General features: G+C 46.0%; 1 protein-coding gene across 13 annotated transcripts in view; it reads right to left on the reverse strand.

The window, feature by feature from the left end:
* Window positions 1-16,195, reverse strand: part of LOC118079527 (inactive dipeptidyl peptidase 10-like) — a 43,182-nt gene extending 26,987 nt beyond the window's left edge. For 8 of the 13 annotated variants that reach the window (XR_015948364.1, XR_009557223.2, XM_035103756.3 and 5 more), the window contains exons 1-6: window positions 12,049-12,388; window positions 10,607-10,702; window positions 7,338-7,432; window positions 6,211-6,285; window positions 3,922-3,974; window positions 2,228-2,309 (exon numbers count right to left, since the gene is read on the reverse strand). Coding sequence is in view for 11 of the 13 variants with exons in the window: in XM_035103756.3 (XP_034959647.3) it covers window positions 2,228-2,309; window positions 3,922-3,974; window positions 6,211-6,285; window positions 7,338-7,432; window positions 10,607-10,702; window positions 12,049-12,262 (615 nt within the window). In the remaining 2 variants the exon portion in view is untranslated. Of the gene's footprint in view, window positions 1-2,227; window positions 2,310-3,921; window positions 3,975-6,210; window positions 6,286-7,337; window positions 7,433-10,606; window positions 10,703-12,048; window positions 12,389-12,794; window positions 12,906-16,023 lie in introns of those variants that run through there. The other 5 variants (XM_088662917.1, XM_088662919.1, XM_088662915.1 and 2 more) reach the window with 4 other exon arrangements.
* Window positions 16,196-17,014: the final 819 nt, after the last annotated feature.

The following is a 17,014-nucleotide window of genomic DNA, read 5'->3' on the forward strand; positions in this document are numbered from 1 at the left end:
GGAGGGGATCCCAGGAAACAGGGAATTATGTTCACCTGTGGTGGGGGTGTAAATACGGTATGTACAATTTATTGGGCAAAGGGTGTTTAAGGTGATAACAGAAATCACTGGGCTGAAGCTGACCGAAAGTCCAGAGGTAGCATTATCATCAATTTACGGTGGGGTGGAAGGTTCAGCAGGCTACGAAGGACTTGCTTGCAGATTTATTGGCAGCTGCACGAATTATTATAGCTAGGAAGTGGAAGGGGCAAGCAGAATATAAAATGGAAGGATGGTATAAAGAGGTGTGGGATACAGCTATTAATGATAAATTAACACCTGCCATTAAGGTAAGATGGGGAATATGCAGGAGAAATGATTTTGAGGAGATATGGAGGGTGTTTGTAGAATTTGTACAGTTAAAACAGAAAGGGGTCAAACCATTGCAAGAGGCGTTGAAATTTTGGGAGGCTGAATAGTTGCAATGGAATGGTCTTGGTGGTGGGGTGCACATCTTTATTCTTATTTATTTTTTATTATTACTTTGTCAATAAAAAATTATAAAAAGAAAAATAAAGTGGGGCTGCTGGCTGAATAACACAAATTTGTGGTCAATTTGTGGTACGTTTCTGAGCACAATTCAAAGTGTTGGTACTGACCTTTAAAGCCCTAAACGGCCTCGGTCCAGTATACCTGAAGGAGCGTCTCTTCCCCCATCGTTCTGCCCGGACACTGAGGTCCAGCGCCGAGGGCCTTCTGGCGGTTCCCTCACTACGAGAAGCCAAGTTACAGGGAACCAGGCAGAGGGCCTTCTCGGTAGTGGCACCCACCCTGTGGAATGCCCTCCCACCAGAGGTCAAAGAGAACAACAACTACCAGACCTTTAGAAGGCATCTCAAGGCAGCCCTGTTTAGGGAAGCTTTTAATGTTTGATGGATTTCTGTATTTTAATATTTTGTTGGAACCCAGCCAGATGGGCGGGGTATAAATAAATTATTATTATTATTATTATTATTATTATTATTATTATTATTATTATTATTATTATAGCAACTTGCTTTTCAGGTAATGAATTAATTTGGTGGGCAAGACAGCTCTGCATTGTCCATTATCTGTGCCCCATTATCCATACAGAAGCCAACCAGCCTGGCCCTTGGCTCTTCCTGGTACTGAAGGGACAGCACCCTCCATCCACTGAGTGTGGAGCCGACACAGTTCTGCTCTCCAGCGCTTCAACTCCACACGCTCATCTCTGCTTGGTGCAAACTCAGATGCTCTATTGCAGCTGCACCAACACCATGTGAGCACGGCAACAATGCCTGCTGGAGCACAAGGCCTGAACTGGTTGCCTCTCTGCTTGCCGGCACCTCCTCCAATGCTGCTGTCTGTGACACATTGGGAGAAGGCAACTCGGCAAGACAGCCAAGGCCAGCCACCAGGAAGTACCACTGCCTCTGGAGGCACTGGCTCAGGAAAGAATGGGGATGGGTCCCAAAGGACCAGAAAAGACTTTTTATGTATGCAACAACAACCGCACAGATGTTACTAGTGCAGAGAAAGAAAGAAGAAACAATCCCAACCAGGGAAGACTGGCAAAACAAGTTGATGGACTATGCTGAAATGGCAAAACCAGGCACCCCCAAACTTGGCCCTCCAGATGTTTTGGGACTACAACTCTCATCATCCCTAGCTAACAGGACCAGTGGTCAGGGATGATGGGCATTGTAGTCCCAAAACATCTGGAGGGCCAAGTTTGGGGGTGCCTGGGCAAAACAAAATGGAAAGCTCAGGAACCAAGAGGACAAGAACATTAAAAAAAATGGGAAAAAAATTATAATGTGCTTAGGAGACCATTGCAAGCAGATGAAAATATTAGTAGGATTTTAACCTCACTTGTAAGGTAACAAAGACTATGGATAATTCAGATGGACAAAAAATGTGGATAACGGATTGATATGCAGTTGGAAATGTTGACATAAAGACCCATGGAGGGGATGGGGGGAAGTCCGGAAATTCAGAGAAATCTCTTTATATGGTTTTGCAAAAAAAATTGTTATAAATTTGTATTTGTAAAATCAAATAAAAAATTATGCCAAAAAGAGAGAGAGGAAAGAACGGGGATGGTTAGAGTGGGGAAAAGCAATCAGTGCCCCCAGCACCACCCACCTGAGGTGGCAGCCTCACTCAACCTAATGGTAGAGCTGGCCCTGAATTTATGAAAATGTAAATAAATTGAATAGGTACTTACCAGCTGGTTATCCTTGGCTCCCCAGGCTGCATATTGCAGATATGCAGTGTCTGCCTTGGGCACATCGAGGTTGCTGGTCTCCCTGGAAAAGGAAACATGAGACCACTTTCCTGCAGGAGAATTATTTGGGAAGTGCGGCAGGCTGAAAGAGTGCAGTAGGGCCTCTTATGCTAATGCCCGGTCCACTGTTAGCAAGACTATGTGTAATTTGGGGGTGGAGTAAGAGAGACTAAACAAGGGATTAATCTATTAGTTCCTCTCCACGGCTAGAAGGGAATTTTGCAAAAATAACCTAACATATACCGGCATAGATACTTTATAATTGTAACCAACAGCTTCAAATTTTTCATTTTATGGTGTGTGCTTTTAATAAAGTAAAGGTAAAGGGACCCCTGACCATTAGGTCCAGTCGTGACCGACTCTGGGGTTGCGGCGCTCATCGCACGTTATTGGCCGAGGCAGCCGGCGTACAGCTTCCATGTGGCCAGCATGACAAAGCCACTTCTGGTGAACCAGAGCAGCACACGGAAATGCTGTTTACCTTCCCACTGCAGCGGTACCTATTTATCTACTTGCACTCTGATGTGCTTTCGAACTGCTAGGTTGGCAGGAGCTGGGACCGAGCAATGGGAGCTCGCCCTGTCACGGAGATTCGAACCGCCAACCTTCTGATTGGCAAGCCCTAGGGTTCAGTGGTTTAACCCACAGCGCCACCTGCACCCTGCGTTAATAAAGTAGTGACAAGGAAACTGAGGTTCGACAGCTGTTCTACAACCCCACCCAGCACGGCTAACAGTGAGTGTAATCTAGGGACCCCGCAGCTTCCCTCGTCCTTGAATATATTCATTATTACAAAAAATAATCTAGACTTAAGGACATAAATATGAAGTAAAGTGAAAGTCAACCAACCAGTGCTGAAACCATGGGGTTGGGAACAATGAACCGGAGCAGAAATGTTTGGTGCTGAACAATCAATGACGCAGCCTTGTTTAATTAGAGATCTGGAGGACTAACCCAATGAGGAAAGGCCGGAGGTGTCTGTGTAAATTTAGGAATATATTTCACAAGTTACAAGACTCCAGTGCAGCGAGAACTTCTGGGTAAGAATTAATGTGAAACCTGAGTGTAGGATTACAAGATGTGACAAAATGTGGGTTTAGCTTTCCACACACAGTACATGCTGGGAACTCAGCTGTGTGTTCATTGAGTGAAAAACCCTAAGTATGTGATCGCTGAGCACTGTAATCTGCTAATGGATTTCACATTAATCCCTATGCATAGACCGTAATGCCTATTGAGAGATTTCGTAATGGCAAACTGGATGTCAGCCAGTGGGAAAGCAGGAAGGGTGTTTTTAAAATAAAAATAAAAAAGATCACTTTATTTAAATGTTCTTTTAACAAGCATAACCAATTACATAATTACTAAGCCCACAAAGTATTACAAACAACCGTGTCGTTGTTTTTAAATGTAAAGGGTGTCAGAATGAAGAATATGTGTGTTTATGCTGAAAGCTGCTCTGCCAATCCACAGCAGTAGGATAATAATTGTGACCCAAGGCCCAAAGTTTGTGGACCCCTTTAAGATATAGAAGAGGGGCATACGTGATGGAATAGATGCAAATAACGATACAGCAAATAAAGACCTCGTTCTATGTGAATAATTTCGTCCTATGGTGTGGGTCCAGTTCTTACCTGGTGCCCAGGTTATAGATCAAGTAGCGAGCTGTGAAAGAGTAGCGGAAAACCTACAGACCAGCAGGAAATAAAAGAAAATTGATGTTAGTGTGGAACAGTAGGCGCTTCCTGGGACATCAACCCTCCCTTTTTCTACAGCTACTTCTACTAAGGATACCCATGGTGGTTGGCTGGACTTGCCTGGCAATCATAAGGGAAGAAGTGATGGACAAGTTTTGCCCAAATCTAGATGGCTTTGGAGCTCGAGTGATCCAACAAAATCCAGCACTCTCCAGTCTACCACACCATGTTGGCTCTAAGACCCTTTGGAGCGAAAGGAATCGTTTCCATTTACTCTACCAGGCCTTTTTTTTTCTTTTTTGCCTTCACCTAACCAAGCTGATATTGGGTCACATCCACAACATACACTTAAAGCACATTTAGAACTGACGGCTTCCTACAAAGAATTCTGGGAACCTCCGCTTACCCCTTGCGGAGTTACAATTCCTCCCAGCACCCTTAAAGAACTACAACTCTCAGGATTCTTTGAGGCAAGCTGTGTGCTTTAAAATGTATGGTGCAGATGTGACCTTGGCTCCACTTCTCGATACCGTGGAAGACCTTGATGCCTTTTAGGTCCGACATCAGCAGGGATATGGGTGGCGTCTAAACCACTGAGCCGCTTAGGCTTGCCCATCAGAAGGTCGGCGGTTTGAATCCCCGCGATGGGGTGAACTCCCGTTGCTCTGTCCCAGCTTCTGCCAACCTAGCACTTTGAAAGCACACCAGTGCAAGTACATAAATACGGTAGGTACTGCTGTGGTGGGAAGGTAAACGGCGTTTCCATGCACTCTGGTTTCCGTTGCGCCAGAAGCGGTTTTGTCATGCTAGCCACATGACTTGGAAAGCTGCCTGTGGACAAATGCTGGCTCCCTCGGCCTGAAAGCAACATGAGCGCCGCAACCACATAGTTGCCTTTGACTGGACTTAACCATCCAGGGGTCCTTTACCTTAGACGTGTGGTCACAGATGCACTCAGATGACACTTGTGGACTGGAAATCCGAGGAGAGGCGTGATTTTCACTTATAATCAAATTGCCATGGGATGGGATGCCTGTTTTCTTTGTCCATGGAGTTTTCTGGGCAGGGATACTGGAGTGGCTAGCAAAGAGTTGAGCTATGGTCTATGCCAGGGGTGGCCAACTCTCAAGAGACTACGATCTACTTACAGAGTTAAAAACTGGCAGTGATCTACCCCTTTTTGGGGGGTTCAGGTCAAAGTTGTTGAGCTTTTGGAGGGAGGAGGGAGGCCCTTTTTTAAGGCATTCAGATCAATGTTGTTCTTAAGCTTTTTTTTTAGGGAGATGGAGAGCGCCATTGGGGGGGGGTGCAGGGCAAAAAAATTGAGCTTTTCTTAGGGGAGCCAAAGTTGTTGAGCTTCTTTGGGAGGAGCCAGTGATCTACCATTGATCTACCACAGGCATCCAGTGATCTACCGGTAGATCACGATCTACCTGTTGGACGTGCCTGGTCTATGCAAACCCTGAATTTGGGTACCTGCAAGGTGCTTTTGCAAAATATTGATCTAGCACTTCTGCTGCTGCATTAAATTTGGAAGCTCCTGGGTTTTGTAGCTGCCAGTCCTGCTATACTTAGTAGTTCATAGGCTTCTGGCAAGTTCATAGGCTTCTGGCTTTACCCTCCCTTTCTCACAGCTCCCAGAGATGTCGTTCTTGGCTTAGCCCCTCTTACTGGTGCCTTTCCAGGAGTTCATTCTAGCCACCAACAAACTGATGGCTGCTCAAACAGCCCTATAGCCCAGCTGCATCTTTACCAGCCCCACACTGGGCATCCTATATAATGTCACGGGTGGGGCATGTAGATGTGGCTTGGCCAACAATGGTCACACAGTCCACTGGGGAGACCCGGTGGGCCAAATCAAGCCCACAGACCAGAGGTTCCCCACCTATGAGATAGACTACAGCCCCAATTAGAAGATTTTGGTGTATTAGCAGGAATGGATAGAGAAGCAAGATTAATTTTCCATGGCTGGCATGGAGAACGGTGACTCCGCACTTTTGCACATTTGTATGGTTTATAATTATCCAAGATGGGAACAGGGAAAGGCGGCCAATTTCAACACCAACTGGCCTGTTCAAGATTCTGTTAGTGATAAACCTTGACCGTTTCTGGGGCAGGTGGTGGGTGGATCGATTCCAGCACCTCAGATGTTTGAACGTTTTGCCGTTTTTTTTTAATGCATTGGGTAGAGGAATTAACCAGCCTGCAAGCACTTTGGGCCCTTACCTGCTGCACATCGCAAGCCAAAAGCAGGAACTGCAAATCCGGTGACACTTGGAAGTGGGAGGCTTTCAAGAAATGCTGTGGAAGGGCAAGGAAAGAGGGGATGAAAGAAGAATGGGGTTGTTAATGTAATGTAACTGCAGCTATTATTGAGGCCAAGCTTATTTTCTTCTTCATATTGAAGCCTGCCAGGTGCTCAGAGCCCAATAACAGGTGAGCAACCTAAGCTGAGAACAAGCAGGCTAAAGACCGGGAGTCTGGTCTGCTGTGGCAACATAGGAAGCTGCCTTAAACTTAGTCACCTCATTGGTCCATCTAGCTTGGTATTGTCTGCATCTCTTGGTATTGGGTCTCCAGCTGTTTTTGGACTACAATTCCCATCATCCCTGACCACTGGTCCTGCTAGCTAGGGATGATGGGAGTTGTAGTCTAACAACAGCTGGAGACCCAAGTTTGAGAAACTCTGGTCTAACACCAAGGGTGGTGTAGGAGCCCTTCAGATGTTGATGGGGCCCAACTCCCAACAACTCTTCACAGAGGCACAGTCTTAGTTAGTGATTTACTAGAGCCCTGGAGCCACTCTGTCTGCCTTAGCTTTACATAGCAACAACAGCACTATTCCACAGACCACTCCATACACAATCCATACAGCCCTCTCACTAAGCACCATAGAGAGGCTGGCTACTTTTTATAGGGAGAATGTCACAGTGACTTGGCAGTTTGCTGTTAGCAGTTAACAGTTAGCAGGCTTAGGCTTGAATCATTGTGTAGGCCTTGCCTTACTGCTTCTGCTCTTAAGAACCTTTGTCTCATGACACATCCAGCCTTCTCTGTTTGCTAGTACAAGGTCTTTTGTGCGAGTGGATGAGTTGAGCAAAGAGGAACCCAACGCAACAGGGGTACTAGGGGGAACTCACAGTGCAACAGACTGCACAATCTATTGTGCAAGAAAATTACCAGCAACCTGCTTCCACTGACACAAAACATTCCACCGGCAGAAAAAAAGGATTCCGCTAAATGACTTTAACTTAGTGCTACATTGGATACAACCCATAGTTTGGCTCCAAAGGATCTTAAAGTTTCTCCCAAGCTTCTGTAATCAGCAGTGGATTGCAAGCCACTGTTCTTACCAGATCTCTGTCCTCCACCAAGAGGGTGCTGTTCTTTTGGCCAATGTGCCACTTCATCATGGTCCCTGTGTCGCTTAGCTCCACCAACTCATCATCTGGGCAAAGAAAAAGCAAGCAAGAAGGTTGCCCAAATTAACTTCTCAACCAGCAGTGGGTTTCTGACACTGGCTACTTACACGCCACACTCATTATATACTTTGAGAGGGTTCTTTTGTGTGTGTATAGAACAACTAACAAATGCAAAAATAGTGATAAATGTAATACACAGAAGTTGGCTTCTTCTACAGAAGCACGGGAAAGGGAAGGAAACTGCCTGCGGGTGAGAAAATAAAAGAAACTAGGTGGTTTGCTTTCCAGACCAACTCTAGTCAAACTTCCCCTTCCAAGAAGCCCTCCCATTGCAGAATTCACCTTTGCTTCATCCACTAGGTTTCAACCCCTTTTCCAAAGCTAGATGTTGAATCCAGACTTTTAGAACATTTAAAAAGAAGTGTTGATGTGGTATCTGAGGACTAAACTACATAGGTTTTTTTTGTAAGCAGCAGTCAGGCCAGAGCAGCCTCAAAAGTGGCGGGTGGTAAAGAGAAGTTTAATTCTTATTAAATCTCTGAAGGTGTTTTTTGCAGTTGAGGGGAAACTCCCACCGGTGCCAAAGGGCACTTCCCTTGAAATACGAACAGCAGCTTCAGAGAGGATATTTGTTTCGAGACTGCAACAGGGAGAAGGAAACTTCTCCTCCCCACCCAGCTTCCAAGGTCTCCAAGCTACTCAGGTTTCCCTACAGCTGCTATTGCGAACCCCTTTGGGTGCTATGGTGGGGCAAGGCGGGAAAATAAAATAAATACAAATAAATAAAATAACGTCGCATCTAATTTGATCCTGAAACGAGCAAAATACCGTTATAGGTTTCAGGGGGGGATCCCTCTAACCCTAAGAATTTCTAAATGGTAGGATTTTTAGTTATTTGGGATGTGAAGGGAGAAATACAAGCTGTAGAGGAATTCCTGAACTAGCCTATGGGGAAAAAATGACCTGGTCAAGCTAGGCCCATTAAGAAACAATACAGGGCCATTGAGGGGCATTGGCAATGTAAGAGGACTGTCCTCCACCCTTGCCCTAGGGCAGGGGTTCCCAACAAAATTTTCTTGAGGACCCCTCATCGAGCCGCTATTGTGACAAGGACCCCCATTAATTCCTAATCCTAAAATTAAAAAGTGAGAGCCAAATCAAGAGTTTTGCAAAGAGGCAGCGTGCGCCAGGGAGGAGGGAGGGGAATGGAGAAGACAGGGTACCTGCGCAGTAGCGCACAAATGAAGCCGACGCGCGCAAAGCATCTTGGGGAGGTGAGTGTTAGTAGAATGCGTGCGCTGCCTCTTTGCAAAACAGTAGTGTTTGTAAAGCGCCACCTAACGGCATACAGCAGAACTACTGCCTCTATCTAATTCTGGTTTTGCGCTAGACTCTGCTCATGCAGGAAGCGGCCAAAACAAAAAATCTGTTATCATACGAAATATATTTAATATATTTTTTATTCTAATAGCATCTTGCGGACCCCTCTGGCATAGCTCGCGGACCCCTGGGGGTCCCCGGACCACCTGTTGGGAACCACTGCCCTAGGGGTTTGGAAAGTTGCCAGGGTAACTGGGTGTGAGGTGAAGGAAAAGAGAGTTTTTAGCAGGGTGTTCTGGGAACAAGGAAGAAAGAAGAAATACTTGGATCCATCTTGGGCAGGCTGGCTGAAGGCTGGCTGCACTGCTGCTATGAGAGACAAACCCCTCTTGAAATGACCATGCTGTAAGATCTGAACTCCCTCCATGCAGACTGAAGGTGTAAATAGGTGAATAAACCACATTTCTTAAAGCTATGACAGTCTCCGTCATGTCTCAATTTCCCAAAGGGACCACAGACCCTGGGTGAGTGCCTGGAACACCAAGGGCTCTTGCCACCGGGAGGCACCTAACTTTTGTAGAAATGTGTTAAATAATCTAAGGGGCTGCAAGTACTCGGGAACATGGACTGAAGGGCAAGGTTTTCATTGGATCTGGATGTGCCAAATTGACCTCGTAAAATGGTTCAACTTGCGCCTGCGTAGCCAATCAGCATATTTCTCATTCAATACACCTCCATCCCTGGTGACGACGTTTCAGGATGGATTGAGTCATGGAGTCATGATCAGGGCGTTTGTTGACATGTAAAAATATATATGTATCTTGCAATTCTTTAGCAAAACTGTTTTTGAAGACGCTGGACTTCCTGTGAAGTTTGTCAGGGTTTCCCCAAGGAGAAGGTCAGAAGAGAACACAAACGTTCATAAGAGCCTTTCTTATACTAAATCAGGCCATTGATGTGTCTAGCTCAATCTTGTCTATGTCAGACATGGGGAACCTATAGGCTTCCAGTTGTTTCCGGGCTGCAACCCCTGGCAGAGGATTTTGGGAGCTGCAGTCCAACAACATTCAGAGGTCCATAGATTCCCCACCAGTGGTGTACATGGACTGGCAGACATTCTCCATGGTTTGGGCAGGGTTTTAAGTTGCCAGGAATTGAACCTGGGATCTTCGACATGCAAAGCGGATGCTCTACAGCCCTGCCCGTGTCCCCAGGTTACCTATATTATTGAATGTCCACTGCCATATGGAACCGTAGAAGAGGTTTGGGGCGTTTCTTAGGCCAAACTGTTGGTTCATAAAAGACATTGGCTCCTCGTAAAACCACTAGGGTGATGGAATTTATGGAACTGGCTGAGATGACCGGAAGAGTCCGCAACCGGGGGGAAGAAGCGACAGAAGAAGAATGGAAAGAATTTAAATTGTATTAAAAAAAATATGCAAAAGTTATATATTAAGATTAGAAGTAGGTTGGAATTAAACTGTGGAGATGACGAGCATGTTAAGAAAAAGATGTAAAATAAGAATAAAATGAGGTGATTAAATTGATATATAATTTGCTAAAAGGATATAGGCTAATGAACCACAGTGGTCGGGAGCCCGAGGGGGTCCCTTTAGAAAATGTGAGAGGATTTTAGAAACAAGTAATTCTTTGTTATGTGTTTATGTGTTTACTTTTTTTCTGTTTTTATTGTAATGTTTTTCTTTATTGTTGGTGTCTTTTTTTGTAAAATATAATAAAATATATTACTAAAAAAAAAAAAAACCACTAGGGTGGAATAAATTCCACCGGGAAGCCTTTAGCCCAAACAAATCGGCTCGAATAAGAACATCTTATTGACATGTCCGCCTTCTAGCACACATCAGAGGAAAACAACTCACCTGTCACCCAATGTAGCTGGGGTTGGTGGAGTTGGAAATCATCACTCTCCAGGTCATCGAGAGTCAGAGGAGTGCGGAAGCCAATTGGGGGTTCTTCTAGATATGGGAAGACAAGGGTGAACAGCTGGCTAGTAGTGTGCAGTGCCACTCCACCGTGTGCCTGTTCTGGGCAATGTAACCTGTGGCTCTTCAGGTGTGGTTGGACTACAACTCCCATCATTCCTGAACGCTGGGCTACGCTGGCTGGGGCAGATGGGAACTGGAGGCCAACAACAGCAAGAGCGCCACCAATTCCTCAAGACCTGGAGGCCTTTTATAAGGGCTTCAGCATGCATATTAAACATGCGAGGAAGGCCAAAAGTGGAACGATGTTGCAGAGGCAGGGACAGTCAAATCTGTCCATTTCCGTTTCCAATTTTTCCAGTCTTCCATTGAGTTCTCCACATTTTGCAATTTTGCCTCATATACCCATTTTTCCTAATGTTTGTATTTTCCCTAATATAGTGCACTTCTGTATGCAACTTTCACAGATAATTATTATTATTTTATGCCAATCTGGCTGGGTTGCCCCAATGGGCCGCACACTTTATCCCCCTAGCCATATGCATTACAGATTTACTGGGCTGGAGAAATGCCTTGCCAACTTCGGAGAAGCGCAGATTTTGAAGGACAGCTGTCTTTCAGTCTGCGTACTATTTCACAAGGCACAAATTGGGTAGGCTGGCCTTCAAATGTGAACGGATCTGAATTTCTCCGCCACCTTAGCTACAGGTGCCTAGCAATGTGCTCACTGCCTGCCTGGCTCCCAGACTTTTATAGCCGACACACTTGAGACAGCAAAGCAGAAAAGCAGAGTGAGTGGGTGCAAATCAGCAAAGAGATCGGCATTGCCATGGAGGCAGGGCTGTGCATCTTGGAAGAGTAAAATGAAGGGAAACTGGGCTCACCAGAAAGAGAGCTGCCTCCTGCATTTATGTACACCTCTGAGTCTCTAGCTACTATCACCAAAGGGTATACTCAATGAAGTATGCACTAATAGCCCATTATGCAAAGGATCTGCAGTGCCTAATTCGACTTGCATTGCACCAGTTTATTCAGATTATATACACAGGTGGCTGGCAGCTGATTTATCTTTTAATGTTTCTCGTTTTTTTAAAAAAAACAATACCCCGATTATGCTTTTTAACCCCGGGAGGACCAGGAATGCGCCAAAAGTTTCCACTATGCTTAGAGTTGCCATGTTTCAAGAAGTAAAAACCTGGACACAAAAAGTTATGCCGTTTTTGGGAAGGTTGCAGAGCTTTTTTTGCAAAAAGTTTGCTGATTTCACCCCAGACACTAATTCCGTGATTGGAATCCCGGATGTGTCCAAGAAAATCTGGGCTTAAGGCAACCCTAACTAAGCTACCGTCCATTAAAGCACCTTGCCCTGCTGGCATCACCTGGAGTGAGCATCAGGATAGCCACAATGATGACCGACGCCAGCATCGCCACTACCAACATTGCGATCCCAATTCCCTTCCAGTTGCGAGGCGGGGAGCTGCTGAACCCCATGTTCTGCGTGAGGCGGGAGAGAAAAGATCCTCGGTTAGTGCAAACCAGCTTGCTTTGTCCCAAGTTAAACAAAGTGGAAGAGGGGTTTCTATTTCCTCTCATGAGTTATAAGACCGTAAAGGTAAAGGTAAAAGGACCCCTGACCATTAGATCCAGTCGTGACCGACTCTGGGGTTGCGCGCTCATCTCGCATTATTGGCCAAGGGAGCCGGCGTATAGCTTCCAGGTCATGTGGCCAGCATGACAAAGCAGCTTCTGGCAAACCAGAGCAGCACACGGAAACGCCGTTTACCTTCCCGCTGTAGCGGTTCCTATTTATCTACTTGCACTTTGACGTGCTTTCGAACTGCTAGGTTGGCAGGAGCTGGGACCAAGCAACGGGAGCTCACCCCGTCACAGGGATTCGAACCGCCGACCTTCTGATCAGCAAGCCCCTGTACCTGCTCCAAAAACCATTGATTGTGAAATGGCCAGATAGCATAAACCATGGCACGCTTATGAACCATGGTACGCTTATGAACAATGGTGCCCAAACCAACAAGGTGGCCTTCAGATGTTTTAAGAGTCCCATCTCCATCATCGTAGACCATTGGGGCTGATATGACGTTAGAAACTTGGAAGTCCAGTAACATACCGGTATGGAGGGTAGCAGCACGCTGGCCTGGCTTCTTCCAGTGGAGTTAAAAAGACCAGATTCCTAGGTGTAAACTGGATTCATGGAGTAAACTGGCCTTGCTCCCTCCGGTGGAGTCAAAAGGATTCCTAGCTGAAGCCAGGTTGTGGCTAATGTTGCATGCTGAAAGCTTCTAGGCGCCACAGGTGAGAGCTGAGTGCAGGGTAGAGGGGCCAAAGATGGACAAACTACCTCAGAGGGAGCATGACATGTCCCCACCAGAAGTACTGCCCCTCCCCTAACAGACTCCAAAAGACAGCACCACTGATATGCTTATTCGGCAGCAAGACTCCAGGTTTGCAATCATGGCAGGTGTGGCTGTGTGGCCTAATGGAGAAGGCATCTACCGTATATCCATGATGCCTCTTCATAAAAATAAAATAAAATCCCACTGAGTTCTGTGAATACAGGTTGTATGGCCTAAGGCAGTCTGCTCTTCTTCACAAAGATGTTCCTCGGGCTGGGATAGGATTCTAGGCTGGTCATTTATTACTTTTTGCTTCCCCTATAGAAACCAGGAGGTGCTAATTAAAAAAAAAAGGCTGATAGAGGCTAGCTCTCCTATTGATCTATAAACCCACAGGGCTTTTAAACTAATTGCCTGGCACCATTTCTGTTCTTTTCCTCCCGTTGCTGGTATTTTCAGTCTTAATTAAGAGATCACTTCATTGAGCTGCCAAAGCAGCTTGGATGAGAGCCCGGCAGGATGGGTTCATGGCCCACCCCAAGGCACATCTTTGCTCCTGAAACATTTGGACTCGGAAGCCACAGTTTGGCTCCCCATGCTGCAATGGTGGCGCTACAGCTCTCTTGAGAGCAGTGATTGGTGTTCTCCACAACGGAGACTTTGCAGGCAGCTGTTGCATTTAAAATCCCCCACATTCAAACCTGTCACACCCTGGGCAATTGAGTTTCCAGTCTAAGGCATATCAAGGAATGAACTTTTCCTATAAAGTAGGTGTAGGGAACTAACTTTTGGTCCTCCAGATGTTAAAGGTAAAAGGGCCCCTGACCATCAGGTCCAGTCGTGTCCAACTCTGGGGTTGCGGCGCTCATCTCGCTCTATAGGCCGAGGGAGCCGGCGTTTGTCCGCAAACAGCTTCCGGGTCATGTGGCCAGCATGACAAAGCCGCTTCTGGCCAACCAGAGCAGCACACGGAAACGCCGTTTACCTTCCCGCCGGAGCGGTCCCTATTTATCTACTTGCACTTTGATGTGCTTTCGAACTGCTAGGTGGGCAGGAGCTGGGACCAAGCAACGGGAGCTCACCCCGTTGCAGGGATTCGAACCGCCGACCTTCTGATCAACAAGCCTTAGACTCTGTGTTTTAACCCACAGTGCTACCTGGGTCCCTCCAGATGTTACTGAACTACAATTTCCATAACCCCTGGCCATTGGCCATACCTGCTGGGGCTGATAAGAGTTATAGCTCAGCAACATCTGGAGGCAACAGGTTCCCCCACAACTGCTATAAAGGATGTTCCTGACCTCATCCTTGTATTGGAAAATCCGAGAGTTAGCTGGTTTCACTATAAAGCAGGGACCATGAACCCGTTGCCCTCCAGATGTTGTGGTCCTCTAGATGTCATCCAACCCCCCCATCACCCCTGGCTATTGGCAATGTTGCTTGGGGCTGATGGAAGCTGCAGTCCAGCCACAGCTGGAGGGTACAAAGTTCTCCACCACTGCAGGACAGAATCTAAGTACCGGACGAGGGCAGCTCCAGGTTGTGGGTGCGATTTAACCAAAGCAGCCTGGGCGCCTCTATCACATCTGCCAACTACTGCCAAGAGCAGGATCCCATGGCATATCTGAACTGGTTCATTGCCCCTGCCCCACAGAACCTCGGTAGAGAAACACTCTGCATATGCTCAAGACATCTAATAAGAAGCAGGACTTCAGTTAATACTGGCGGGCAGATACCGCTGGCGAGACAGTCTCCATTTGTGGTAGCGCCACAACGAGTTAGGTGTCAGGGAAATGGTCAATAAATAAGATAAATTCAAGCCAGTGATGTCATGGGTCCACACTGGTCACTTTTAGTCATTGCATGGGCACGATTTAGTGGTGTCTGTGCCATATAACCTGGGCTAATTCTCCTCCTCTTTCACTGTTACTTGTCAGCCTTGTGTGCATGAAATTACTCTTCAGTCACCCTACCTGGGTAAGCTGCCCCTACATGTAGTAAATTCACTCACCATGGAAAGGGTTACGCAAAACCTCTCTCTCTCCGATTTCCTAGTTTATAGCCTGTTGAGAAGTTTGTTGATGATTTAAAGGTGGGAAAGCGTTCAAAAACATAGATACGTCCTGCAGCCTGATGCAGTGTAGTCCAGGATTCTACCATCTTAGTCTTATAACTTCATTCTGCAGACCGTATAATCACCTCAGAGCTGCTCAAGTATTCCTCACTAGAGAGCATCCTAAGTCCGCCCCCCCCTCCCAAAGCAAAGAGAGAGCAGCTGCCCCTTATCTAGAATTCTCAGTGTTAAATGTACCCCTTTAAATGATGCCTTGAATAGAAAAAAAGGAAAGGGGTGGGGAGGGAGATACCTGTATAGATGAGTGAGGAAAACACCAGCAATTCTGCAGAGCACCTAACAGGTCTCATAATACCAAACAGATGAAATATTAGACATCCATTCAGTTTTTAATTTGCTTTGGCTACTGCCTATCCATAGCAGTATCACATATTGCGAACTGCAATATAGAATCACCTCGATACAGCCAGGACAAACGTTTTGGAATGCTTTTAAAAATATAAATATCAAATAAACTCCCCAATAATGGATGTTTTTAGCCAGGCACTTCCCTTCTTTCTCCATCCCACCCCCTGCCAAAGTGCGTAGGTTTTTAGCGCCTGTAAAAGCCTCATATAGAAGGAGAAAGCACGTCTGACCTACTATGCAAAACTAATGTTAACAATTTGGATCTAACCCGCAAAGCGCTATGTGCAAAACAGCACATGAAATGAAATCAGCTTTCAACTAAATTAGGCCCACGGGTTTTGGGGTTTTCTACAAAAAAAATACTTTCCCAAGTTTCAATACTGGGGCCAACAAGAGTGCAAAAGAATCCCCAAGTCTGTCTAACCCAACTCTCTCTCACACACACAAACACACAACACAACACAACACAACACAACACACTGCTTCAGGGCAAACTAGCTGAACCTACAGGCAGAACTCACCAGAGCGGTTGTGATGTTCTGATGGGTAGCAATCATGCCGAGGGTTTTTACTGGAGAGAACTCCAAGACAAGCAATGTATATTCTCCTCTCTCTTCGTCCCTCAGGAGATCCGTCAGGTCTTCTTGCTCTTCAGAAGTGGCAGCCAGCGTCACTAGGCCATTTCTTGCAGAAACCCCCCTTGGCGAACACTTGATATACTGACCTGAGCTGGAGAAGGAGGGGATCAATCAAGATGACAGACCGCAATCTGGGCTCCCTCAGCAAAAAAAGAAAAAAGGGGGGAAAGGAGGGGGGGGGAATCCTGCCAATGGCTTGGCAGGGAGCATGGCCAATTAAGGAGGATGGAAGGGAGACAAGCAAAGGAAATGTTCAGGCAGGAACCTAGAAGGTACGTTAACTGTTTAGGATACAGAGTTGGGAGGAGCTAAATGATTACGGAAGGATCCAAAGTTGGGCTGCATCAGATCCCCAAATTTTCAAAGGGCTTGAAAGCCCTGCAAAAGCCAACAGATCCAAGAACTTACTCAACACAGGGAAGCTCTATCAAATAGCTAGGCTATTTTAGGCTGCATCAACGGAAGTATAGAGTCCAGATCAAGGGAAGTAATAGTACCAGTCTATTGTGTCCGGGTCAGACGGCTCCTGGAATACTGTGACCAATTCTGGGCACCACAATTTAAGAAGGGAGTTCCATAGATTATATTGCAATCTCACAATTTGCACATAAGTTTGTAATGGAGTTTGAAGTGGGTCACAATATCAAAAGCAATCCTTAACGATGGTACTCGCAGGTCCACTCCTTAACAATTCCTCCATTAAAAAAACTCAATTTATCTCAAATGCAAACCTAGGCATAACCGCAGCCAATAGAATTAAATGGACCCCTTTACTTACCGTAATTTAGCTTCAACTCACCTTCTTCATGCAGATGATCTAAAGGCCATCCATACTGCCATTATATCAGCTCCTTCCACAATTATTACTTGGAAA

Source organism: Zootoca vivipara, chromosome 2 (assembly GCF_965207765.1).
Source record: "Zootoca vivipara chromosome 2, rZooViv2.hap1.1, whole genome shotgun sequence".
Classification (NCBI taxonomy): Eukaryota; Metazoa; Chordata; class Lepidosauria; order Squamata; family Lacertidae; genus Zootoca; species Zootoca vivipara.